This window comes from Moschus berezovskii, chromosome 6, assembly GCF_049115385.1.
Source record: "Moschus berezovskii isolate FMDL1 chromosome 6, NW_MosBer_1.0, whole genome shotgun sequence".
In the NCBI taxonomy this organism is placed as follows: Eukaryota; Metazoa; Chordata; class Mammalia; order Artiodactyla; family Moschidae; genus Moschus; species Moschus berezovskii.
The window spans coordinates 30801844-30823078 of NC_142465.1; the positions used below are offsets into that span (position 1 = coordinate 30801844).

General features: G+C 42.2%; 1 protein-coding gene and 1 non-coding gene across 18 annotated transcripts in view; both read right to left on the reverse strand.

Moving 5' to 3' along the window:
- Positions 1 to 19385, reverse strand: part of PCBP2 (poly(rC) binding protein 2) — a 21391-nt gene extending 2006 nt beyond the window's left edge. Inside the window, exons 1-15 of one of the 17 annotated variants that reach the window (XM_088836882.1) lie at positions 19229 to 19385; positions 16778 to 16920; positions 16197 to 16220; positions 16076 to 16108; positions 15423 to 15539; positions 13323 to 13454; positions 12267 to 12395; positions 11163 to 11237; positions 9252 to 9344; positions 8116 to 8157; positions 6814 to 6886; positions 6282 to 6320; positions 5291 to 5346; positions 4384 to 4553; positions 1171 to 1856 (exon numbers count right to left, since the gene is read on the reverse strand). In XM_088836882.1, the coding sequence (XP_088693008.1) occupies positions 1505 to 1856; positions 4384 to 4553; positions 5291 to 5346; positions 6282 to 6320; positions 6814 to 6886; positions 8116 to 8157; positions 9252 to 9344; positions 11163 to 11237; positions 12267 to 12395; positions 13323 to 13454; positions 15423 to 15539; positions 16076 to 16108; positions 16197 to 16220; positions 16778 to 16846 (1404 nt within the window). In that variant the 5' untranslated portion in view covers positions 16847 to 16920; positions 19229 to 19385 and the 3' untranslated portion in view covers positions 1171 to 1504. Of the gene's footprint in view, positions 1 to 1170; positions 1857 to 4383; positions 4554 to 5290; positions 5347 to 6281; positions 6321 to 6813; positions 6887 to 8115; positions 8158 to 9251; positions 9345 to 11162; positions 11250 to 12266; positions 12396 to 13322; positions 13455 to 15422; positions 15540 to 16075; positions 16109 to 16196; positions 16221 to 16777; positions 16921 to 19228 lie in introns of those variants that run through there. The other 16 variants (XM_055394982.2, XM_055394981.2, XM_055394980.2 and 13 more) reach the window with 16 other exon arrangements.
- Positions 14909 to 15015, reverse strand: LOC129537305 (U6 spliceosomal RNA). The gene has a single exon (XR_008681974.2). It is a non-coding gene; the product is annotated as a U6 spliceosomal RNA (small nuclear RNA).
- Positions 19386 to 21235: the final 1850 nt, after the last annotated feature.

Genomic DNA, 21235 nt, shown 5'->3' on the forward strand with positions numbered 1-21235 from the left:
AAAAGAATTATCCAGAATTTATACCCAGTCTGGGCAGGGATTGAGGGTGGCAGGGAAAGAAAACAAAGAGAAGGGAAAAACCCAACTAAAATATATTAAGGACTCTGGAAAAGAAAGACCACATGGGGGAGCTGTAGGCTGCTAAAAAATTGAACACCAAGGACCTCTGGATGTGATTTTAGTCAGCACTTAGGAAAAAAAAAACCTCTTTCTTCCCAGCAATCCTTTAGGGAGTATTCATTAGGTAAAGAACTAGGTAAAATTAAAAAAAAAAAAAAGGTTTCTGGGGAGAGAGGGTATCAGCAAGCTATTAAAAAAAGCTTACTAAGGAGCGCTGCACCACATGATAAAGTATCATCTAACAACCAACAAAACCTCTATCTGGACAATGAAATTCACCCCAGTAGTCCTTCAGGCAGACTGTGTTTACAGCCCCAGTCTTAAGACTGACAGGCAACAATATATTGTAGTTAATATACTACAATGTAATTAGGTTTTTTAAACAATGTGAGCCAAAGGGGGATGTGGGAAAAGGTCACCGGGGAAAAAAAATCTCCACACTGGTTCTCATAAGCCCTAAGAGCATTGTACTTTCATTACCCTGGCAATATGCATTCAGGCTAAGTGGAGACTATCAGGGGCCTTCCACCATTTTACTTAGGGCATCTCTACTCTCATGGAGAGAGAACTGTGATCTTGGGATACAAAAAAGAATAAGGCTTTGGAGAAATTAGAACAATCTTAAGTGGATCAATGAGTTAAAGTTCATCTTACAGGTTCCTTCCAAATCTAGGTCTTCAATCCTCTAAGCATGACAGGGTTGGTAGCGAGACAGAAAGGTTGGCGGGGATAAAAGGACAAAGGGACCTGTTTGAGTAATCAGGGTTGATTTAGGATAAACAGGCAGGATCTTGCCAAATTTGAGGCAATGTCACAGGGTGGTTTTTTGAGATTTAAGTAATACTAGTTCAGAGGAATGTAGACAGAAGCTGGCAAACTTTATTAGATTTTTCCCAACTTGCCTCCCCATTCTGGGTAAAGAAAAAACTTCTTTCCTTCACAGCAGTCAACTAAGGTTCTTACTGTGACAACTTTATTACAACTAGAAACACAAATCTGGCCAAGGACAGCTGATAACTTAACCGTGAAATAATTAAAAGAAAAAAAAAGTTAACGGAGAAATTTTTATTCATTAACACAGAGCCTATCACATTGTTGTATTGCAAGGCAGAATAAAGCTACAAAAACGTAACAGAATGAGAGAAGAGCAAGAACTGTGGCTCCAGATAAAGAATTCAACAAGCCAGACTCTGAAACAGGCACTCGGCAGAAATGGCCTACACCTAAACACAGTTTACCATAGCCCCTACCCCCACCCTGTCATCCCCCCAAAACAGTAAAAAGGAAACGGTCACAAGCTCACAATTGTTTGGTTCTCACCAATATTAACAAAGGGAAAAAAAAAACATGAAATACTTGAGGGGGTGCCCCAAGATATATGCCATCAGTAGGGAGAGAATCTCTGTTTCTCGCCTTTCAGTTTGTTAGTTACACATGGCACAGCAGAGGTGGTGGTGGTGGAAGCTGAAGCCCCGGTACCCTTAGCAGCAGACACAACATTTAGAGCCAGGAGAGGGATGGGTTTCATGCCAAGCAGACTGGAGACACAAGGGGCGGTCGGAAGAGGGTTGGGGAGGCTGGAGGGTGCGTCGGAGGTCCCCGCTGTGGCGAGCGAGGGGGTGGTGGTGGAGGAGGAAGAAGAAGAAGAAGGGGTGGAGGGTTGAGAGAGGTTGATGCTGAGGTGATCGGGGATCGTGACGGAGGCTGCCTGGGAGGAGGGTTTAGCGTTTTCTAAACTGTAACAGAGGAAAAAAAGGAACAAAAAAAAAAAGGGTGGGTGGAAGGGAAGACCACAAAAGGGAAAAGTACAGGACAAAATCCGCTTCAGTTATCAGTAAGTGCCTCTGGTTGCCAATTAGGAAAACTTGTATCAGCTTGTGACAAGCTTTTATTCTGTGTCCCACCCTCTAAAAATGTATACTTTGCCAAATTCCATTCCAATGCTATCGAGAACTTCTACGGTGAAGAAAAGGCTGACAGAGAAAAGACAATACACACTTTCATGTACCTGACATACTGATCCAACCCAAAAGGTAGAAAAGGATTTCAAGCAGAAAATGAAAGAATACTCATCAATTTCCAAACAAATAAATGTTTCATCCACCAAGCACTTGTGAAGCTTTGGGGCACTAACACCCAGAATTTTGCATTGTTTTTTTTCCTTGTAATTATCAAAATTCGTTTCCATTACCAGTCAACTAACTAATATATCAGGATGGAAAGGGACAAGAGCCCAAAGTAGGTCACTCATTTCAAACTCTGTAGCATTTTCAATGAAAAATGCTGAAAACAGAAGCACAGATAAGCCTTATTTCTGGTGATGAGTGAGGAGAAAAGAAGGTTCTTTTGTTTAACTGACCATGCTTCTTACAGACTTTGCAAAACTAGAGAAGAGAAACTTCATGCGCTGCTGAAAAATTCAGTTTAATAAAGTAAAAACATCACATCTACTTCTAAAATGAGCTCTAAGTAACAGTGATGACCTGGAGCTCCCAACGCCTGCATGGGTCTATGCCAGAACCACAGGTATGTGCTGAAGTCTGTTGGACATCCTATGGCACAAGACTAACTCTTCCAAGGCAGGGAGGCTCCTCAAAGCTCCCATTTTGTCTACCTAAATCCAAAGACAGCTGCAATCCATAAAAGCTGCCAGAATCAGCAGAAACTCTCAAAGTCCATTACTAAAAACAGAGAAATCTTTCTTGCCTAGTATTCATAATAAAAATCAGTTTGCTTTCTGTGTTCAAATTGGGGCAATACGAGAAAATGAGTTAGCTGAATGCATGCATAGTCCTCGTTTGGTAATAAACCAAGTTTTTTTAAAGTTTTGTCCCAAATCCACAACTTGGACAGTTTCATGTAAAAAGGATGGTCCTCAAAAGAGTGACTAAATCAAGAAACGAAGGTGGACTCAAGTTCTGCTTCCTTACGACTTAGCCATCAACCTAGTAGAGGGGTCAGCCAAGCAGATTACAGGGAAACACTATCTGACAATATTCAGTGCACATCTACTCAAGCAGAGGCTTCCAGCTTCTAAGAACGTAATTCTTGCCTCTTAACAATACAGCACCACAACCAGAAACAGGGAAACAAACCCATGCAAACAGCAAGAAGATAGAAAGCAGATCTAGGTAAAGAAATCTTTTCTACACAAAGACAAGAAAATACCTCAAGGCATGAAGAGATATGATAAAAGTTGGAACCACTCCTGGGAAACTGATAAATTCTTAAAGGGGATAAAAGGCCATGATCAGCATAAGCATGGCAAAAAACAGACCCCATACCATACTTATGAATTCCTTTCCCCTGCACTAGATTTAGGAACCCATAAAATTTGTCTATACAACAGAGACCAACTAGTTGTGACAGAGATAAACAACTTAGGTAAAAGTCTACATAAAAGGGATAACTAAGTCCCTTAGGGAATGGGCTGCTAATACAGCTTTAAGATGTTAGTAAGCTGTGATTCATGGGGTCGCGGAGAGTCGGACACGACTGAGCGACTGAACTGAACTGAACTGAAGCAATTAAGAACACAACTTAAGCACACGTGCTGAGAAAGCAAGAAACACAAATGCCTTGCAGGATGCCCACTAACTCTTAACAGTGCTGCTACACTGTGTGTGTTAACATTAGCTGCCTTTGGGTAAGAAAAGTAAAACCTCAGCAAGTCAATAAGGGATGAGATGAGATGGTGGGGGATAAAGAAAATACTAGGCATTTCTAAAAATTTCCAAAACCTGTACCTCTCCTTTCACACAAGCTCTAAACAATGGAACACAATGGCACAAATGGATGTGTTCAGAATAAATGGTAATGACTGGTTCGAAGAAACTATCTTGCTGTCACTATCCTTATTTCAATTAAGGGTGTTTGGGAGCCTAAACCCAGTGAACTATTCGAATGTATGACACCTACAGTGAGACCTACATTTGGTTTTAAGTCAGTTTGGATGCTCTAGCCAGAGCAGTCCTAACAAGTGAAGACATGCTCCATACCTTCCACTCCCCAAACCATCAAAAAGTCAAATGCAAACAATCCACTTCCCTTCCCCCAACCCCATGCAAACTCATTACAATCTGGTTACTTTTTCCCCTATACTAAAGTATGAGAAGTAGAGCTAGATACTTTTTCTTTTGCAATCTCTACCCTTCCCATTTCCAACCCCCAAAGAATCCCACACTTAATATTACAGTGTAACTTTCCCCAACACACACATTACTTGTGTTGGCATCAATAACACAAAAGATAGGGAACCCTTACCTGACATTGATTAGATATTGAGCCAGGCTAATGCTGGCAGCAGATCCAGTGATGGTAACCTGCCTATCAGTAGATCCTTCCACTGGGTTCGCAATTTTGATCTGCGCCCCAGACATCTGACGGATCTCATTGATTTTGGCGCCTTGACGCCCGATTATGCAGCCAATCAACTTAAGGAAGAAAAACAAGGCATACCAAATTAAGAGTTGCATGGCTAGGTCCCAGCATTCCACCCCACCCCTCAGGCGTCTATACCTCAGGCCCACAAACATGGCATTCAACTCTGAACTGAGTGACTCCTAGGACCATTAGCTCATTTCTTCAGAGTACTAATTCCAAAGACAAAATAAAGCAGTGCAAAGATGACGATAAACCTAGTTTACCAGGGCTAAATGTAAAAGTATATTCTCTTTTGGGCAATAAAGATGCCTAACTCATCCTGCCGTGACTATTACTTTATTATAGTGACAAGGATTCTAATTTCTAACACTTTTGCCTTGGAAAAAAGTAAACAATTGGTCAACACTCTCCAGTACATAGACACTAATAATGTCGTTACTGAACACTGATGTGGCCAGTGAGATTGACAAACTGAGTTTATCATTTTATTATTCTCAATTCAAACAGCTACACATGCTTAGTGACTACCATGTTTGACAGCACAGATAACATCCAATGACCACTCCATTAGGGATTAAGTATTCAGATTCTATAAGAAGCAAAAGCAAATGGGAATTTCTATTTGAGACAAAAAGTTTCCTTCTGGCTCAAGATAACTCACACAATAATTTCATCAATCTCCATCAGTTTTTATTTGAGATTTTACAGTTTTATGAATTTTAGTGCCTGTAACTCCATTTTCTTCCCCAAGGTGTTAAAAAGTAGCACAACCTCTATATTTACTTACATCGTTTGGAATGGTGAGTTCATGAGAAGTAGTCTGAGCAGATGCATCCAAACCTGCTAAAAGACAGAAGACAGCAAAGAAGTTCAAGGCACAGCATACAACTTCCACTGATTTGCACATTAACCTAACAGAAGGAAAATGAACTGGAAACCCAGCATTGGCTGTTGGGATTCATCTCTAACTTGGAAGCCTCCAAAGAGGAAAGAGGGGGAGAGGGGTGTAGAAATAATGCTGGAAAGGTTCCTCTGTACCAACAAAAAAGGCTGACTTCATGCCATTTCCTGCAAAGCCCAGCCTATTAGGGTCTAAGGGGGTGGAAGCAAGGGGCAAGGGCATGTGGTATCCTCAATTCTCAGGACCAAAATCTAACCAAGCACTTCTGCACCTCTCCCCTTTTCTAGTTGGATTTCCTGTTGTTGTACCCCAATTTCATCTCACCTGATGCTAGCACCAGCACCACTACCATGCCTCTTACTGGGTACCGTGAACTTTTGGCACACATGCAGAGTTGCTTTAAATATACCTATACCAGATTAACCAATCCCAACACCCTTACCCTAACCTACACTTAAAGGTCAGTGAGAATGAAATGGCAGTAAGGTGTGGGAATTTCATTTCTCCAAACTATTCCCTGTCCTTTGCTCAATAATTTGTTCTCGTTTTTGCTTTCCAAAGAAAAAGGAAAAAAAAAAATCCTATCAGCAAACACCCATACCCATCTATATGACACCTGGACTAGACAAGGCCAGCTGGCTAACTCATTAGTCTAGTCCTGCTCTCAGCTGTGGCTGCTAAAACAACATTTTTAGAAGGGGGTAGGCCAGATCCATCAAGGGACCCTCAGGGGTACCAGGCCCAGCCCCGCTTTGCTCTCTCAGCTCCTTTTTGCCATGTGCATGTTCTGCTGGTATGTCATGGGCAGTGAAACAAGACTCCCACCAGTTTATTAATATAACAGTAGAATACTACAGATTTTTTTTTTAATCATTACCCCAATAGCCTTTCACCTCTGGAGAGCTGGATTCAATGCCTGTTAAGATACAAGTGAAAATGAGTTTGGTGGTCTCATCCTAACCCTATCGGACAAGTTATTCCTTATATAGAAAAGCCCAAAAAAACAAAACAAAACAAAACAAAAACACACTACACAAATGGATTGTTTCTACCCAGATCTATGAATAGCTGGTGGAGAGAAAGGGGGTGCCAATCAGATCAAAGGGGCAGCAATGAGGATGGGTTAGAAGAAATATCAGCCTACCCTTTGCCTGACAAGCATCCCCAGACCTCACCCCAAACCTTCCAAGGGCCTTTCTTTTTTTCTCTTTTAGAATAACTCACCCCAAATGAAAACCAAGTTAACAAACACATTACCTCCTTCGGTTTAGCCATAGAAAACAGGCAAGTTTAAACCAGCAGGACGCTGGGTAATGAAGTTTGTTTTAAACAGATGTCAAATGGAGACCTTGGGGCTGGCCTCTGTCTTGTACTACACCTTACAGAAATCAACACTGAGGTATCCATACCACTGAATCCGGTGTTGCCATGCGTCATGGGAAAATGAGACTGTTGCATTGCCAACTGGTGCAGCTTGGTCAACTGCAGGGAGGAAACAGAAGAGGGTGACATTAGAAGAGTAACACAGCCAAAGCTCAAGCACATTCAAATTGGAAAATGTAGAGCTCCTGATCCCCAAAGTTGGCTACTACCCAAACTATGACAGAGGCTAAGGAATGGGGCTGGTATCAAAATCCTGGGGACGGGCTCAGGAAGGTGAGGGTTAGAAACAGAAAGAATATCAGTACAAAGAGAATATATGCATTTGGGGTGTGTGAAAAGCAGCAGCACCGCCTGACAACCACCCCTCTGTGGGCTATTTAATGAAGGTGTTTGCAGCCATTGCAACAGTTGCCCCAGGGACAAGCACAGACAGGCTAGGTAAACAAACTGTGCAGTGGTGCTAGGGAAAACACACCATGCAGGGTTCCATCAGTACTGGGGAGAGGGAAGGAAATGAGGGGACAGGGAGACTGCAAGGAGGAGAGACTGAGGTGAAACCAAACTGGGTTTAGCAACCCCGACCCTATGATTTCTATAGCTATTTTTCTTCATCTATATCAACTGTCCTGGCTGTTGTAAAACCATCTCTCTTCAAGTCTACTTCTCCTCCAGGGGCCTACCACTAACCAAAAGCCAAACTCAACTTTTCAAATCTAAAGCTCAGCACCTGAAAAGGTTGGTAAGGGCAGAGGGTTAAGTGCAGAAGAAAATGCCCTTAAAAGTCTAAATACCAGCACTTTTTAAATTGGAGTTTTTAGTGACAAGGAATCTCACTAAGTTGAATCCAAATATTTCGCTTCCTAACCCTCCCTGTGTAACTAAGCCCCTTTCCCACCCCTCCAGATGCTTTTCACATTACCACCTCAGACTGAGGAGTACACAAAAGCAAACCCAACCTCCCACCCCCTTCACCCTCCCTCCAAAGAAAGGGCTTCATGCAAAGATGTACGGTCCACTGTGAATTTACATTGTGCCCTGGGATAACCAAGGACGGTAAACAGTGGAACATTACTCTGAAAGAGAAATCCGTAACAGGGGAGAAAAAATATAATAATCTATTATAATTTCCAGGGATTAAATTTCAAAACAAGGTGCTACTTTTTCCTGATTAAAGATTATTTAAGGGCCAAAATACAGAGTTCACCTTGTGAGGGAAACAATACTGCAAATGTTTGAGACCCAACTCACTTCTGCCTACATGGAGAAAAGACTGAGACAATTTTGGATGGGAGAGGGAGCTTTTCAAAACAAGCGAAAACAAAACTTACATCTGGCTGTGGAATGGCATACTGTCCTTGAATGGTATAGGCCTACAAAAGGAGGAAAACAGTTCCTATTAAAAACCAATCACGGACAGCCACCCAGTGGGGGGGTTGGGGGAGACAGATTTCAACTAGCCAGGAAGCCAGAGTTGAATTAGAGAATGGGGAGGCCAGGGGTTGAGGCAGAAGATGGTATCTCCCAAGTACAATCAGACCCGAGTTGGCCTTCTTTAAACCCTAAATATGATGGCTTATTCCAGGATGCCTATAAAGGGAGCCATGTTCCCTGCAGTCAAAGACAAAATAACACATTTGTTTCCTAGTGAAAATGTGGGTAGGATTAAACAATGCCTCGATTGCCTGAGCCCCCTTTTTTCTCCCTTTGTACAAGACAGCCTAGGAGGAAAATGATTTTTTTTCGTCAACCACCCCAACCCTTCTACCAATCACGGTGACACATTTTATATCTGCACAAACCTACACGGCATATTAAAACACTTCCTTTTTCAACTATCTTATTTTCCTCTACTCTATCTGCCTAATGACCTTAAGTGCACTGGAAGCTAGTTGGGTCCCTAGCACTAGGGAGCTGACCGTAGAACACATATACCAAAAAAAAAAGGGAAAAAAATCTTTGTTCTAGGTCCTGCTTTCTCCCACCTCCCCCTCCATAAAAGGCACTTGCAGCTCCCACTACGCCCTCCTCCCCCCACACCATAACCTCCCAAAAAGGGAGCTGGGTCTTTAGGGCAATGGGGTGGGGGACAAGGAGAATCAGGAAGGGAAGAAAGGAGCAGCTGGTTAACACGATGTGAAGCTTCTCACATCACACTGGCCAGTACCCCCAAAAGTGTACCCAGGTGGGGGTGGGGAGGTGAAAATGGGGTAGGAGGAATAGGAGACAGGGAAAAGGGGTTGAACAAAAAAAGAAAAAAAAAAGGGGAAAAAAAAAAAGTTGGTGTTACCATCTGGTGGGCTACGCAGCCTGTGTGAAATGAGGTGGGGGGGTCAGTCCAGGTCCCCGTGGACAGGTGGTGTCCACAGCACAAAAATCACCAGCGCCACTGGCCCCCCGCGTGTTGGCAGTCTCGGCTGAGGCGGAAGGATTGAGTGAGCCTTGGAGACTGAACATCCCCTCTCACCTCTAGAGGTGGTCCCTCCAGGTCAGGGTTGAGGCACATGGACGGGGTGGTGTGGGGAAAGCTCGCACTGTCGCTGCCTGTGCTGTACCTGTCCTGTGGATAAATAGAGGATTTCAGTCTCCAGGGCTGTCAATCCGGCACCTTGTCACCAGCATGAAATTCACACAAAAAAAGTTGTTTAATTTTTTCTTTTCCTTTAAAAAGGAGCTCACAACACAATTTGAAACGAGCTGCAATCAGTGAATTTAAAAAAAAAGTTACCTATAGTGGCAGATTTCACACTGCACAATTGGGACTATTTTCAGTAAGAATGAAGGAGTGGGGCAACAGAGCTGACGCCAGCTCCTGGTCAGTGTGGGATTAAACTGCACCCCTATAGAGCCCACTCTGTCACAAAGGAACAAAAGACACAGGTTCACCTGTGGACAATGCATAAACTGGTCCATTTAAAAAGGCCCACGGGAATAATCCAAGACAGGGCCACTCATGGAAGAAGAAGCTGCAAGCTTTTAGAGTGGTCAACTAAATAAAGGGGAGGGAGGGAAGGAAAGCAAACAGGTAAGAATGGGGAGGTGGGAAGGGGAGGGAAGGAAAGGGAAATGAAGGCAGAATTGTAAACAGAGAGGACTGCTGCTGTGCGGTATGGACTCTAGATAATCCCAAGTGACCTGGAAGAATCCAGAAAAGTAGGAACTTGTAGTTCCAGGGGAGAAGGGAAAACACCTAAAGCTAAACCTCCCTGCTACTCTAACTCTGGGCCTTTGTTTATCCGCCTAACTACCCAGACTCACGAAGCTCCGTCTGACCAAACCAGTTTGTACAATGCTAGTATTAAAAGGTACAAAACTGTGATATGATTAACCTCCTATGAAAGCTTCCAGAATTACAAGACAAACTAAGTTCCCCAAAACTTGTTCAGCTTTATGACAATTCAACAAAAGGGAATGAGATGGACTCTAAGAGCTCCCCCAGTTTAAATACAAGATGGAATTAGGTGATTATCTGCGCTTGTTAACAGGTCAGTCCCACGTAGGAAAAGGCACGCTTGTACTTGTTTAGGCAGCTACCAAAATGAAAGTCACTATTTCAGCCTGAATCCCAATAGTTTAAAACTGACCTACCTATGCCTCAAACACTAACCAAAAAGCAGAAAACTAACATGGTGCTAATCAGTGCCTTTTGTCATAAAACTCTAACTTCAGAATAAACCATGTACCAAGGATCCAGAGTTTAGGTTGGTGAAGGAGGAGAGGCCAAGGGGTGCTTTGGTGTTTTTACTCTAACACCAAAGGTCACAGCCCAACATGCTCTCCCCCCTCCTAGACGCTGAACCCTTACCCCAGCTGATTTCAGTTATGCCATGTGGGTTCAAACCAGTGTTTGAGGTTACGAGCCCAAGGATAACACACTGGAATTTGGGAGTGAAGGGGTAGGAGTAGGGGAGGTGAGGTGGGGAAAAGGGGAAGTTTGTAGGACACTCAATTTCAGGAGCCCCCAATTTGAGACCACCATCCAAGACCACCATTTATTTCAGAGGTCCAACTCCTTACTATGTTTTATTTAGACCTCTAAAGAACACCCCACACATGGAAAAACATGGATGGGGTAGGGGTAGGGAGAGCAGTGACATCAAAGCAATTTTATCTTTTCTTCCAAACCAACCCACCTTAAATTACTAAGTAGATTACCTCTTCCGAGTGCCTACAAAACTCCCAATGCCTGCTAATAATTAAATAAGGTGGCATTCATAGCTTTCTTCAGTACAAAAAATAAATAAAACTGAAAGCAGGTCAAACTATGGCCAGAGTACAGGTTCAGCAAGCATGCAGAGTGGCCTGGTGTGCTGCTGGCAAAGTTGACATTTCAAATACAATCTTGTTCACCTTAGCCCACCAATAAAAAATTTCTTACCTGACCACCTGCAAAGATGACCGGAGAACTGGACGGCTTGGGCCGGTACGGGATGGTCACGCCCTTCGGGGGGGACTGGGAGAGAGTCAGAGGGGAAAAAAACAAAGAGAGATAAGGTTTCAAAGCTGCTTCAGCTGTGTGGCTTAAGCTCACACAGGTCAGTTAAATTAAAAACTATTATTTCCACCCCCTCACCTACCAACGTTGTCTCTGGCTAGATCTAATCCCAAATCATCAACAGTTATTTGCCTTTTAAGCAGTAAGATGGTCTGTGGACTACACAGTTCACACTTAACTCTCATCAAGGCAGATTCCCCTGTAATAATTTAGGCATTATTTCCATGTGTTCAAATTGTTCTAATTAACACAAAAAACCAAAGCCTCTAGATGTACACATGTACCTTTGAGTTGGTAATTACATTTTGGCCTCAACAGAAAATGAAATAGGAAATAAAGCTCCCAAATTTTGTATCTAGGGTAATTCAGGACTTTCCATTAATAGCTCAGTGATTCAATCAATAATTTCCTAAAGTCTACTTATAAGTTCTACTTTCCTTTCTCACCAATATGGGACCAATTCCCTATGACAATTCTAGAAAGACTTAATTCTCCTTAATTTTATTATTTTTGTTAATTGAATAGCATCCACCAGGACCACGTAAGTCATTCAGAAACACTATTATGGATATTTTTTGTTAATTATCGATCATTTGAATAACCTTTCCTTATAACATAGAAATTAATTTAAACGTATCAAAGTTGCATGTAGCCAAAATACTGTAACCTGAAAGGCAATTTAACTTAGCTTCTCAAGACCCCAGATATATATTTTGTCCTTGAATTAAAAGTAGCAAATCTTCCCCCTACCAACCCTGCTAAAATTGCTATAAACCAAATGATCACTGCTGCTTAAGTTTCTATTTTTGCTTGGACTATAAGATAAGTCAAAGCTGGGAGAAGGAAAAGATGAACTTAGGGAACCTCTTCCCCACCCCCATGTGAGGCTTCTAACAGCCTCACCTAATTCTAGTCTTACTAAATATAGATCAGTCTGTCTCCCTAAATCACCCTCCCCCCATTCTCAGCATGAGCCTGAGGGCTTACCTCCAACATAACCACGCAGATCTGTTTCACACACTCAATGATGGATTGCGGAATGCCAGCAATAGTGATGGCCCGCTCAGTTGAGTTGGGGAGCATATCCCCTGCCACTTGGACCTGAGCCCCTGTACTCTTTGGGGGTAAAAAGAAATTTTTAAAAATCAGAGAAATCGATCATTCATACTATTTACATCTCCCTACAGAAATTTAGAGTCTGAAGTTCAGTAAATATTTATCCCATCTCCTATCTTACCCTTTTTATCCTCCCTCTCCTCTCTTCCCTTATTCCAGATAAGACTGTTTAATCACAGTTATAAATAAATTAGCCTCTGAAAGCTTAGAATAAGCCTGAATAACAGCCTAAATTTAACCTGCTCTTAAGAAAAAGGTCCTTCTAGACATAGACAGTTTCCTCTCATTTAATGATAGCTGTGGGTCATCAAACAAAATATTCATAAATATCACCCACCTTTTATTCAGCAAATGTTTATATTAAGCCCTTTCTATGTGCCAAGCACCATCCCAGGTACTTGGAATATATCAATGAGCAAAATAAAAATTCCTGCTCACATAGAATAGGCTCCCAGATAAGTCCAATTGAAATAGGAGCCATTCAAATTTCATCCCAACATCCAATTCAGTAACTCCGATATAAATAAAAGCTTCCATAATTCACCACTAACTTTCGTAATTTTGAAGGGAAAATTACAACTACATCCCAATATACCTTCATTTCCCCCATGCTATTTAAGAATTTGGCCAAGAAAAACACTTGATATTATTACATATCAAATTATAAGTTCTTTAGACATAAAAAAGGATTATGTAGCCTCATGGAAAAGTCACCAACAGGTCACATGCAATAGCTAGAAATTCTGGTTAACTTTTCTGATTTACTGTTGTTGTATGAACCAAATTATAGTCTTCTAGGACTATTACTTTAATAAAAATCTGAATTCATCTCAATAAATGCTAACTTTTCCTAAATAACAAGAGCTAGTAGAGGGAACATATTTAGAATTTACACTTCAAAAAGAGAAAGAGCACAAATTAACCAACCTCTCGTATTTCCTTGATCTTGCAACCACCTTTCCCAATGAGAGAGCCACACTGACTAGCAGGGACCACCAGCCTCAGGGTGACTGGGGGTCTACTGGCAGCTGTGCTATTGGTCATAGAGCTGCTGATGTCCTACAAAAAGAAATTAGTCAAAACACCACAAGAATATACAAGTTTAAACAGATCTCTGGGAAGCCCTAACTGCCATAAAAGAACCTTATAAGGGACATATTATGTCATGATCTCCACCAACATTTAAACATTGCCCCTGCCCCAAACCTTATTACTAAAAAGATAAAATGGCCTACAAACATCCTCAGATTTAGCCTTAAATGTATGTTCCTTCATGCCAGAAGCAGTGTTCTTAGTAGAGAGAAAACTTAATTTGTTAAGTAAAATAGGAAGTTTTCTGAGCAAAATAAAATACCGGTGAAGTCAAAATTATACATGAAGAGAAAGATGAGACAATGCAACCCAAATTCGAGTGACCAATTTTGTCCTCTTAAACTATGTAGATTAAAAAATAGCGTACTTTTATTTATCCTTGTTTTCTTGCTATGAAATTGAAGCTGAGTACTTATCCCAAACACATCTGAAAAGTTGTAGATTTTAAACTAAAAGACTATACTGGCTTCAAAGCAATAGTCTCTCCCATAACAATATGCTGCATCTTGTCTATAAACTAGTTAAATTTAGCTTTCTGAGGATTTAGCCTAATCTCTATGTATATAGTATGTATGTATTTAGATAGACCTGGGAATTCCTCAGACATAATCCCCTTAAGTCAAGACCATGTTTCTTATTTGTTATAGTATGAATAGATTTTCTGAATTTTTTTAAAGCTACAAGCTCTGGATTAGCAAGGTCTTACAGGTCAAAAAGATCACATTTCTGATCTTGGTAAGCGTAAGATTTCAGGCACCGTTAAGGCATTAGCAACAGCCCAGAAGCTCCCCTCTGCGTGCAGTTATCAACTGCATTATCAGCAGCATCACTACAGAAGCTGGGAGGCTGAAAACTGGATGGACCAAGGGCAATGAGTGTTCAGCACCGTAAGGTTGAGAAAGTTTAATAAACAGACAAAAAAAAAAATCCCTGCTACTGATATTCTGCTTCTGATAACTGATAAAATGTATTCCCTCCCCTCCAAGTATAGCTCTGACAGTTACCAGGTTTTTTTTTTAAAAAATGTGTAATTGCCTACCTGTATTTATGGACTATATTAGTGTTTAGCAGGGCTCCTAACAAAACCATATTAATTTAGTTCACTCAACTAAGAATCGGGGGACATAATTATGAACACAATGATGGCATACCTTCAAATTATTGTTTAAGAAGTAAAAGATGATGTTTTTTCACATTTTTTAGAGTCCCTAATAACATACTATTTGGAGGTTTTTTTTTAAATTCAAGCAGTCAATGTACACTCTGGTTTCAGGTGTACACGTACTGTTTTGACATTTAAATTCATTACAAAATGATCACAGTAAGTCTAGTAACCGTTTGTTACCATACAAAGTTACTGCAGTTATTACTGACTCTATTCCTTATACTGTGTATGTAAACCCCCAATGCCTCGTAACTGGGAAAACATGGACCGCTTCACAAAGCTGTGCACCATCCTCGCACAGGGGCCACGCCAATCTCTTCTGTGTCACTCCAACTGTAGCACACATGCTGCCAAAGTTGGCATTCCAACTATGGCTACAAGTTAGGGCTGGTGACCCCTCACTCCAGTCAAAAGTCCAAGTGTAACTTATCCATTGCTCCACAGTCACGGGTTCAACCAATCACTGACTGTGTACTTTCAGAGTACATACTGTATACTACTGTAGTACATATTTATTGAAACAATCCAAGTACAAGCAGACCAGCACAGTTCAAACTCACGTTCTTCTATGGTCAAAGGTATTTTTCTAACCAACTGAAGTGACTTTTTAAATATAAATGGACCAATTTTGGGGATGCTGAATGGGAGCAAAGAACCCATTTACAGAGCTTTATGATCTAGTCTGTTCTTCAATTTTAAAAGCTCTTGTAAATCACTAAGCTATCAAGAAGCAATAAAAAATAAAGAACGAGGGGCAGGGAACAACAAACCTCTTCCAGTTTGTCAATGATCATAGCAAAGGCTTTGAAGATGGCATTAGTGGGTCCAGCCAAAGTGATAATCCTTTCAGGACAATTCCCTTCTGAGATGTTTATACGCGCACCACTCTGGATAGGAAACAGAGCCACAAGATTAACAGACAAAAAGATCTAAGCACAGACACACACACACACAAATACATAAATAATCCCTCTTAAACAAGATGGGCAAGAAGCTGCCTATGTACATGATCCTGACAACAGGCACCATCATTTTAAATACAGCTCCATATTTATCCTCCCACAAACTACAGAAGCTGCTTTAAGTCTTGAACGCAGACTTCCTAAAACATTTCCCAGCATACTACTTGTCATTACAAATAACCCAAGCCAGAAAAATAACCAGCTTCTCCTATCAAGTGTCCCTTTTCTGGGACACTTCCCTGGTGGTTCAGTGGTTAAGACTCCATGCTTCCACTGCAGGGGCATGGCTGCCCAGGTTGGGGAACTAAGATCCCACATGCCCACAGTGCAGCCAAAAAGTTAAAAAAAAAAAAAACACTTCTCCCTACCAATCTCTCATTAAACAGAAACTTTGCTTTTGTTTTAGAAATTTCTAACTTCCCAAGTTAACAGTCCCTATCCCTCCATCCCCAATAACTCACCTCCTCGCGCATCTTCTTAACTGATTCTCCTTTCTGAAAGAGGAAAAGTCAAGAATGAGTTCCAATTATTATTTAAACCCAGGCTGACTAAATAGTAATTAGAGTTGAACTGATGTCTTACCTTTCCGATGATACTGCCAACTTCCTACAATGGAGAACACTAGTGTCAAATACGAGGAAACTTGAAGCACTGGTTATCACAAAAAGTAATTTTTAGAACAACCCAAAACAATGGAAAAACTAGGATTCATTGGGAAAGAGAATGGAAAGGCTTATTATTTTCTATGCTCAAAACATAAGGGAAGCTATCAAAGAACTGTGAAGAAATAGTGGAGTAATAAAGTGCTGTCTTTAATATAAATCATTTTTTAAAATATAAAATACCAGTTCACCTTAAAGTTACACAAAATTGTCTGGGCAGTGGAAATCTACCTATCACAAGCTATAGCAATATCCATGAGAAAAATCTTATCATCCAGATAGTTTCGGCTCTAGCCTCTGGTTAAGCCTTTCCTGCTCAGTGGAGCTTCTTAGTAAAGTCTGTCCATTTTCCCATTACACTCTCATCTAGTCTACCAGAGAAGGAGTGCTAAAGCCAGACTTCCCACAGAGCTAATCTGATGAGCTCCAAGATCCATGTCCTCTCTTCCTGGCCCCTCCTCTAGGAGTTACTATGACCCAATTTCCCAAGCTGTTGCATACCTTTCCATGCATAAGTAGCCGGATGGTGAGAGTGACATTTAATCCACCTTCAATCACTCCGGTGTCCATGTCGAGCAGTGTTCTGAGGAGCTGGACTTTGAGTGGTCAAGTCTTTGGTCACTGGTGGGGGTGAAAGCCAAAAACTGAAATGCAAACATGACCAAAATCAGAGTAGGAAAACAACAGAAATATTTCCCACTGTTACTTCAGTCATTATCAGTGTTTTCTAGCTGCCTCTTTCCCTTAATAACAGTCTATCAGTTGGCAGGCTTGTATACATCCAGCACTACTGCATTAACAGCTCAGATTCTGTTACAAAGTATATAAAGCAACTTTCCAATCTACTCTCATTAATGATAGGGTTTCCGCTGACTCTCAGGATGTGAAAGATTCCTTCAATTGGCAATGGTTCTAAGGGAACTGCTGAACGTGCACCAGTTGTCCTTCAGCAGAATAAGCTTCAAAAGAATACAGAAACACCTGGAAATCATGAGGGCAAACCTCAAGCTAACTATACACTGAGGGCTACGACTTTTGCTTCCCTGTTATGAAGCCATTCAGGTTGAAAGATACAAAGGACACATGTAAATATTTTTATTGGCAGCAATTTCTAGGTAAAAATATTAGGATGTATCTTCACCTTAAAATTCTGAATGTGAACACATGTCACCAAATAATTTTTAGAAGATTTAAATCAACAACCTCACTGAAAAGGCATTATCTGAAATGCCTTGTATGCAGGCTGGGTTCCACATTCCCCTTTGGGAAATGACTCAATACATTAAGCGCAGCCTGAGTCCTCTTTTCCCAACCAAACCTGATAGTCACTCAAGATGTGAAAATTTTCCTTGCTTTCACATTAACCTGTAACTACTCTTTTATTCAAATTATTTAATTTTAAATTTTCTTCCAAAGGAAGCAATCAAAGTGATAGCTGGTATCGCTAAAAATTTATTGTGTGGTTGTTTTAAGCAACAGCAGTAATGAGATTTTCCTACTGAGGCCCTCCCTTTCCCCAGATAAGCACTAAAGCAATGTTACTAACATTTCTGCTTTAATTGATAAAGAATGTTTTTGAATATACTTCAGCCTACAAGGCTTCCTTAGGACCTAACAGTGTTAGTTTTGAAAAGGACCTCCCCAAAGTGGTGAAATTTCTCCAGTGTCATTTTTAGTATCCACCTCTTCAAAACAGTATCAATGATCTCTCTCCTACAGCCAGTCTTCCTCCTTCACAAAACCAGCCACCTTTTCAACTTTGCTCTAACACAAACCATATCCTAAATATCCTAAAAGTGTTAAGTGGCTGCCAGACCATCCTGTATATGGCAAGCTGCCCCATGGATATCTCAAGTGTGTGATTACTTAAAAGAAGGGCTTTGCATCTCCAAAGCACCTCATTCCCCCATTTTCAGAATATAATTGCTGAAAAAAATCCCACAATTCAACACTTTTCACTCAAGGGAAAACAACTGTACTGGGGGTAGGGAGAAAATAGGAATTGGGTCTGTAAGGACTTTAGTAAGACATGGAAAAAATTTGGCAGTTTAATCCCTTATCCTCACTCACAGAATAAGCAGCACTTTACAAATACCATGATAAAAGCAAATTCGAAAGGGCAAGAAAATTGGAAACCTATTTGAAGCCATTTCTTGAGGTATGGCACAAAGGTGCATTTCCAACCCCAAACCACTCAAGAAATCCCTGTCATGTTTCTCTCCTGACTAGGAGAATGTAAGTGTACCCAATCCCAGGAATCCAGCTGTTAATCCTGCATCCATTACCCCTTCTCCTATAAATAGCTCGGTGTGGGTCTATAGCGGCAGGCATTTTGTAATTTCAAAATTCGTTACCCCGAGAAAACGTCCTGAATAACTCGGTAACTGGGAGCCCGTCTACCCTGTCTTTAACTCCACAGCCCCCCTCCCCTTGGCCATCCAAGCATTTTCCAGTCAAAAATTGTACCCCCCCATCCCTCCACTAGAAAAAGAGGAGAAAAAAATAAACGGTTCGGTCGGGGGGGGGCGCTGCGATCCAGGGGGAGGGGCCAGACTAGTAGCGCCTCCTCGTGTGGCTGCGCCAGCGCCTGACCCCCGCGGGGAGCCGCGCTCACCCGCCCGGCCAGCAAGCCGGCCATCGCCTCCCCCACCCCCCTCAACCAACAAATCCACCGCCGCCCCCCCCTGCCGCGCGCGCGCCCTCCTTGACTCCTGCGCAGCCGCCACCGGGAAAAGGCGGGGGGAAGGGGAGGAGGCCTTGCTCGAGGCCTACTAGGCCTCGTCGGAGCCAGGGCCTCGCGTGAATGGCCGGCCAAGCAGAAGAAGGGAGCAGGCGCTCACACGGGACTACGCGAGGCCGGGGCTCGTGACGAGGACCGGAGCCCGCTAAGAAAGATGGCAAGAGTAGAAATAGAGCCATAGCCGCGGGCGGAGGGAAAAATTTGAAGCTTACCTGCAGGCGCGAGGCGACTGAGGGGAAAAGGGGAGCGGGCGGGAAGGGGAAGGGCGGGAGGCCGGGGGCGGAACAATAGGGGCGGGCGGGAAGGCGAGGGGGGCCCCGCGGGCGGGCGGAGGAGGAAGGGGGGGGGTGGAGGAGGAGGAGGAGGAAGGGGGAAAGAGACCCCGGGGCGGGTGGAGGGCGGCGGAGGGCGGGCGGGCGGGCGGAGGGCGGGCGGGCGGGAGAGGGCGCAGGCTGCGGCTGCTCCGGCTGCTGCCTCTGCTGGTCTGGGAGGGGGACGGGGCGGAGCGGCCCGCTTTCAACCCCGCGCACCCTCCGACCCCGGAAGCGCTAACCGCCCCGGGGGCCGGCGAGGCGACTGCGTCGTCCAAACCTTCCCCACGCAATGCGGACGGCCTCCCAACAGCCTAGAGCGGCTCCGTGGACAGCGTTGGCACCAACGAGAGAACAACCGGTAGCAAATGGCAAAGAGCATGATAGAGCGGCAGCATGGGGGGGCATGGAGGAAACTAGTGGCCCCTAGTGGGCTGGTTAGAAAGCCCAGACGTTTAAGTGCGAGAGAGAGTTGGCAATCGCCACGGATAAACCAGACAGGAAAATGGGATGTATGAGGAGAGACTACTGGAACAAACCCCTAGTCTATAGTAATACAAATAGGAAAAAAAGCTAATTTGCCACCTTGGAGGTCACTTTTACACCAACTCCTTACTCTGAAAATTGGTAATTAAAATGAAAGACGCACCTTTTCTTTTAGGAAGAACTGTAGTTCATCTTTATAGTCAATAAGGGAAAACTTTTTTTCCAAAAATTCCATATAATGATTGTAGAGAAATTAAAAAATTAGAAAATCATTCATTCTCCAACCCAAAATGAAATGATTGACTTAAGCAAGTATCATCAATCATCAAAACTTTAAGGGAAATTTTGTTAGGAAAAAGGATATTAACGTGGTGACAAATATCACCACATGGATTATTTGCAAAAAAAAACAAAAGAAAAAAACCCAAAAGTTTTAAATGGAAAGATCAGATAGGTCACCACCTTATCCAAGTGATCAAACATTGTATCACTAATAGTACAACTCTGACATAGTTCTTGATGAGATGCAGTAAGTATATAGCATCATCTATTAAGTATTCTTCTCAAGTGTTTAATCTTAATCTAATTAAACCTTCAGACCAAACTTGCAATTTACAGGAAATTTACAAGGGATCAAGGAATAAGTTAAACATATCAGAGAGATAATCAGCAAATCCAGAATCCAAGACATTCAACAAGACAACTAGACTGTTCTCATCAAAATGAAAATGTAAAAAGAGGGGGAGGAAAGAGAAGATAAATTCAAAAGACAATAATAATCGAATAGAATGTGTGGATCTTGTTTAGATTCTGGGTTTTTTTTTTAATACCTATATAAGACATTTTGGAGACAGGAGGAAATTCAGACATGAATATTAGCTAATATTAGGAGGTATTGTTAATTTTCTTAAGTGTGGTAATGGAATTATGGCTATCCAGGAGAAATGCTGTTCTAAGAGGTACATAATGAACTATTTATAGTGAAGGGTTATGATGCATGGAACAGACTTTCAAATATTTCACATGGTTATATCAATAAAGCAAATTTGGTAAAAATGTTAACAGTTGAGTATAGATGGTAGGTTTATAGGTGATCATTGTACTGTTCTTCAGACTTTTAAAAAATAATTTTCAGGGACTCCCCTTTCGCTCCAGTGACTAGGACTCTGCACCTTCACTGCTATGGCCCAGGTTCAATCCCTGGTCGGGGAATAAAGATCCTACAAGTTGTGTGGCATGCCCAAAAATAACAATAAATTTTCATAATAAAAATTGGAAAAAATATGATGTGGAATGGAACAAGATTGGCAAAGTGTGGGACTTCCCTAGTGGTCCGGTCCAGTGGCTAAGACTCCAGGCTCCCAGGGGGCCCAGGTTTCATCCCTACTCAGGGAACTAGATCCCACATGCCACAAGGAAGAT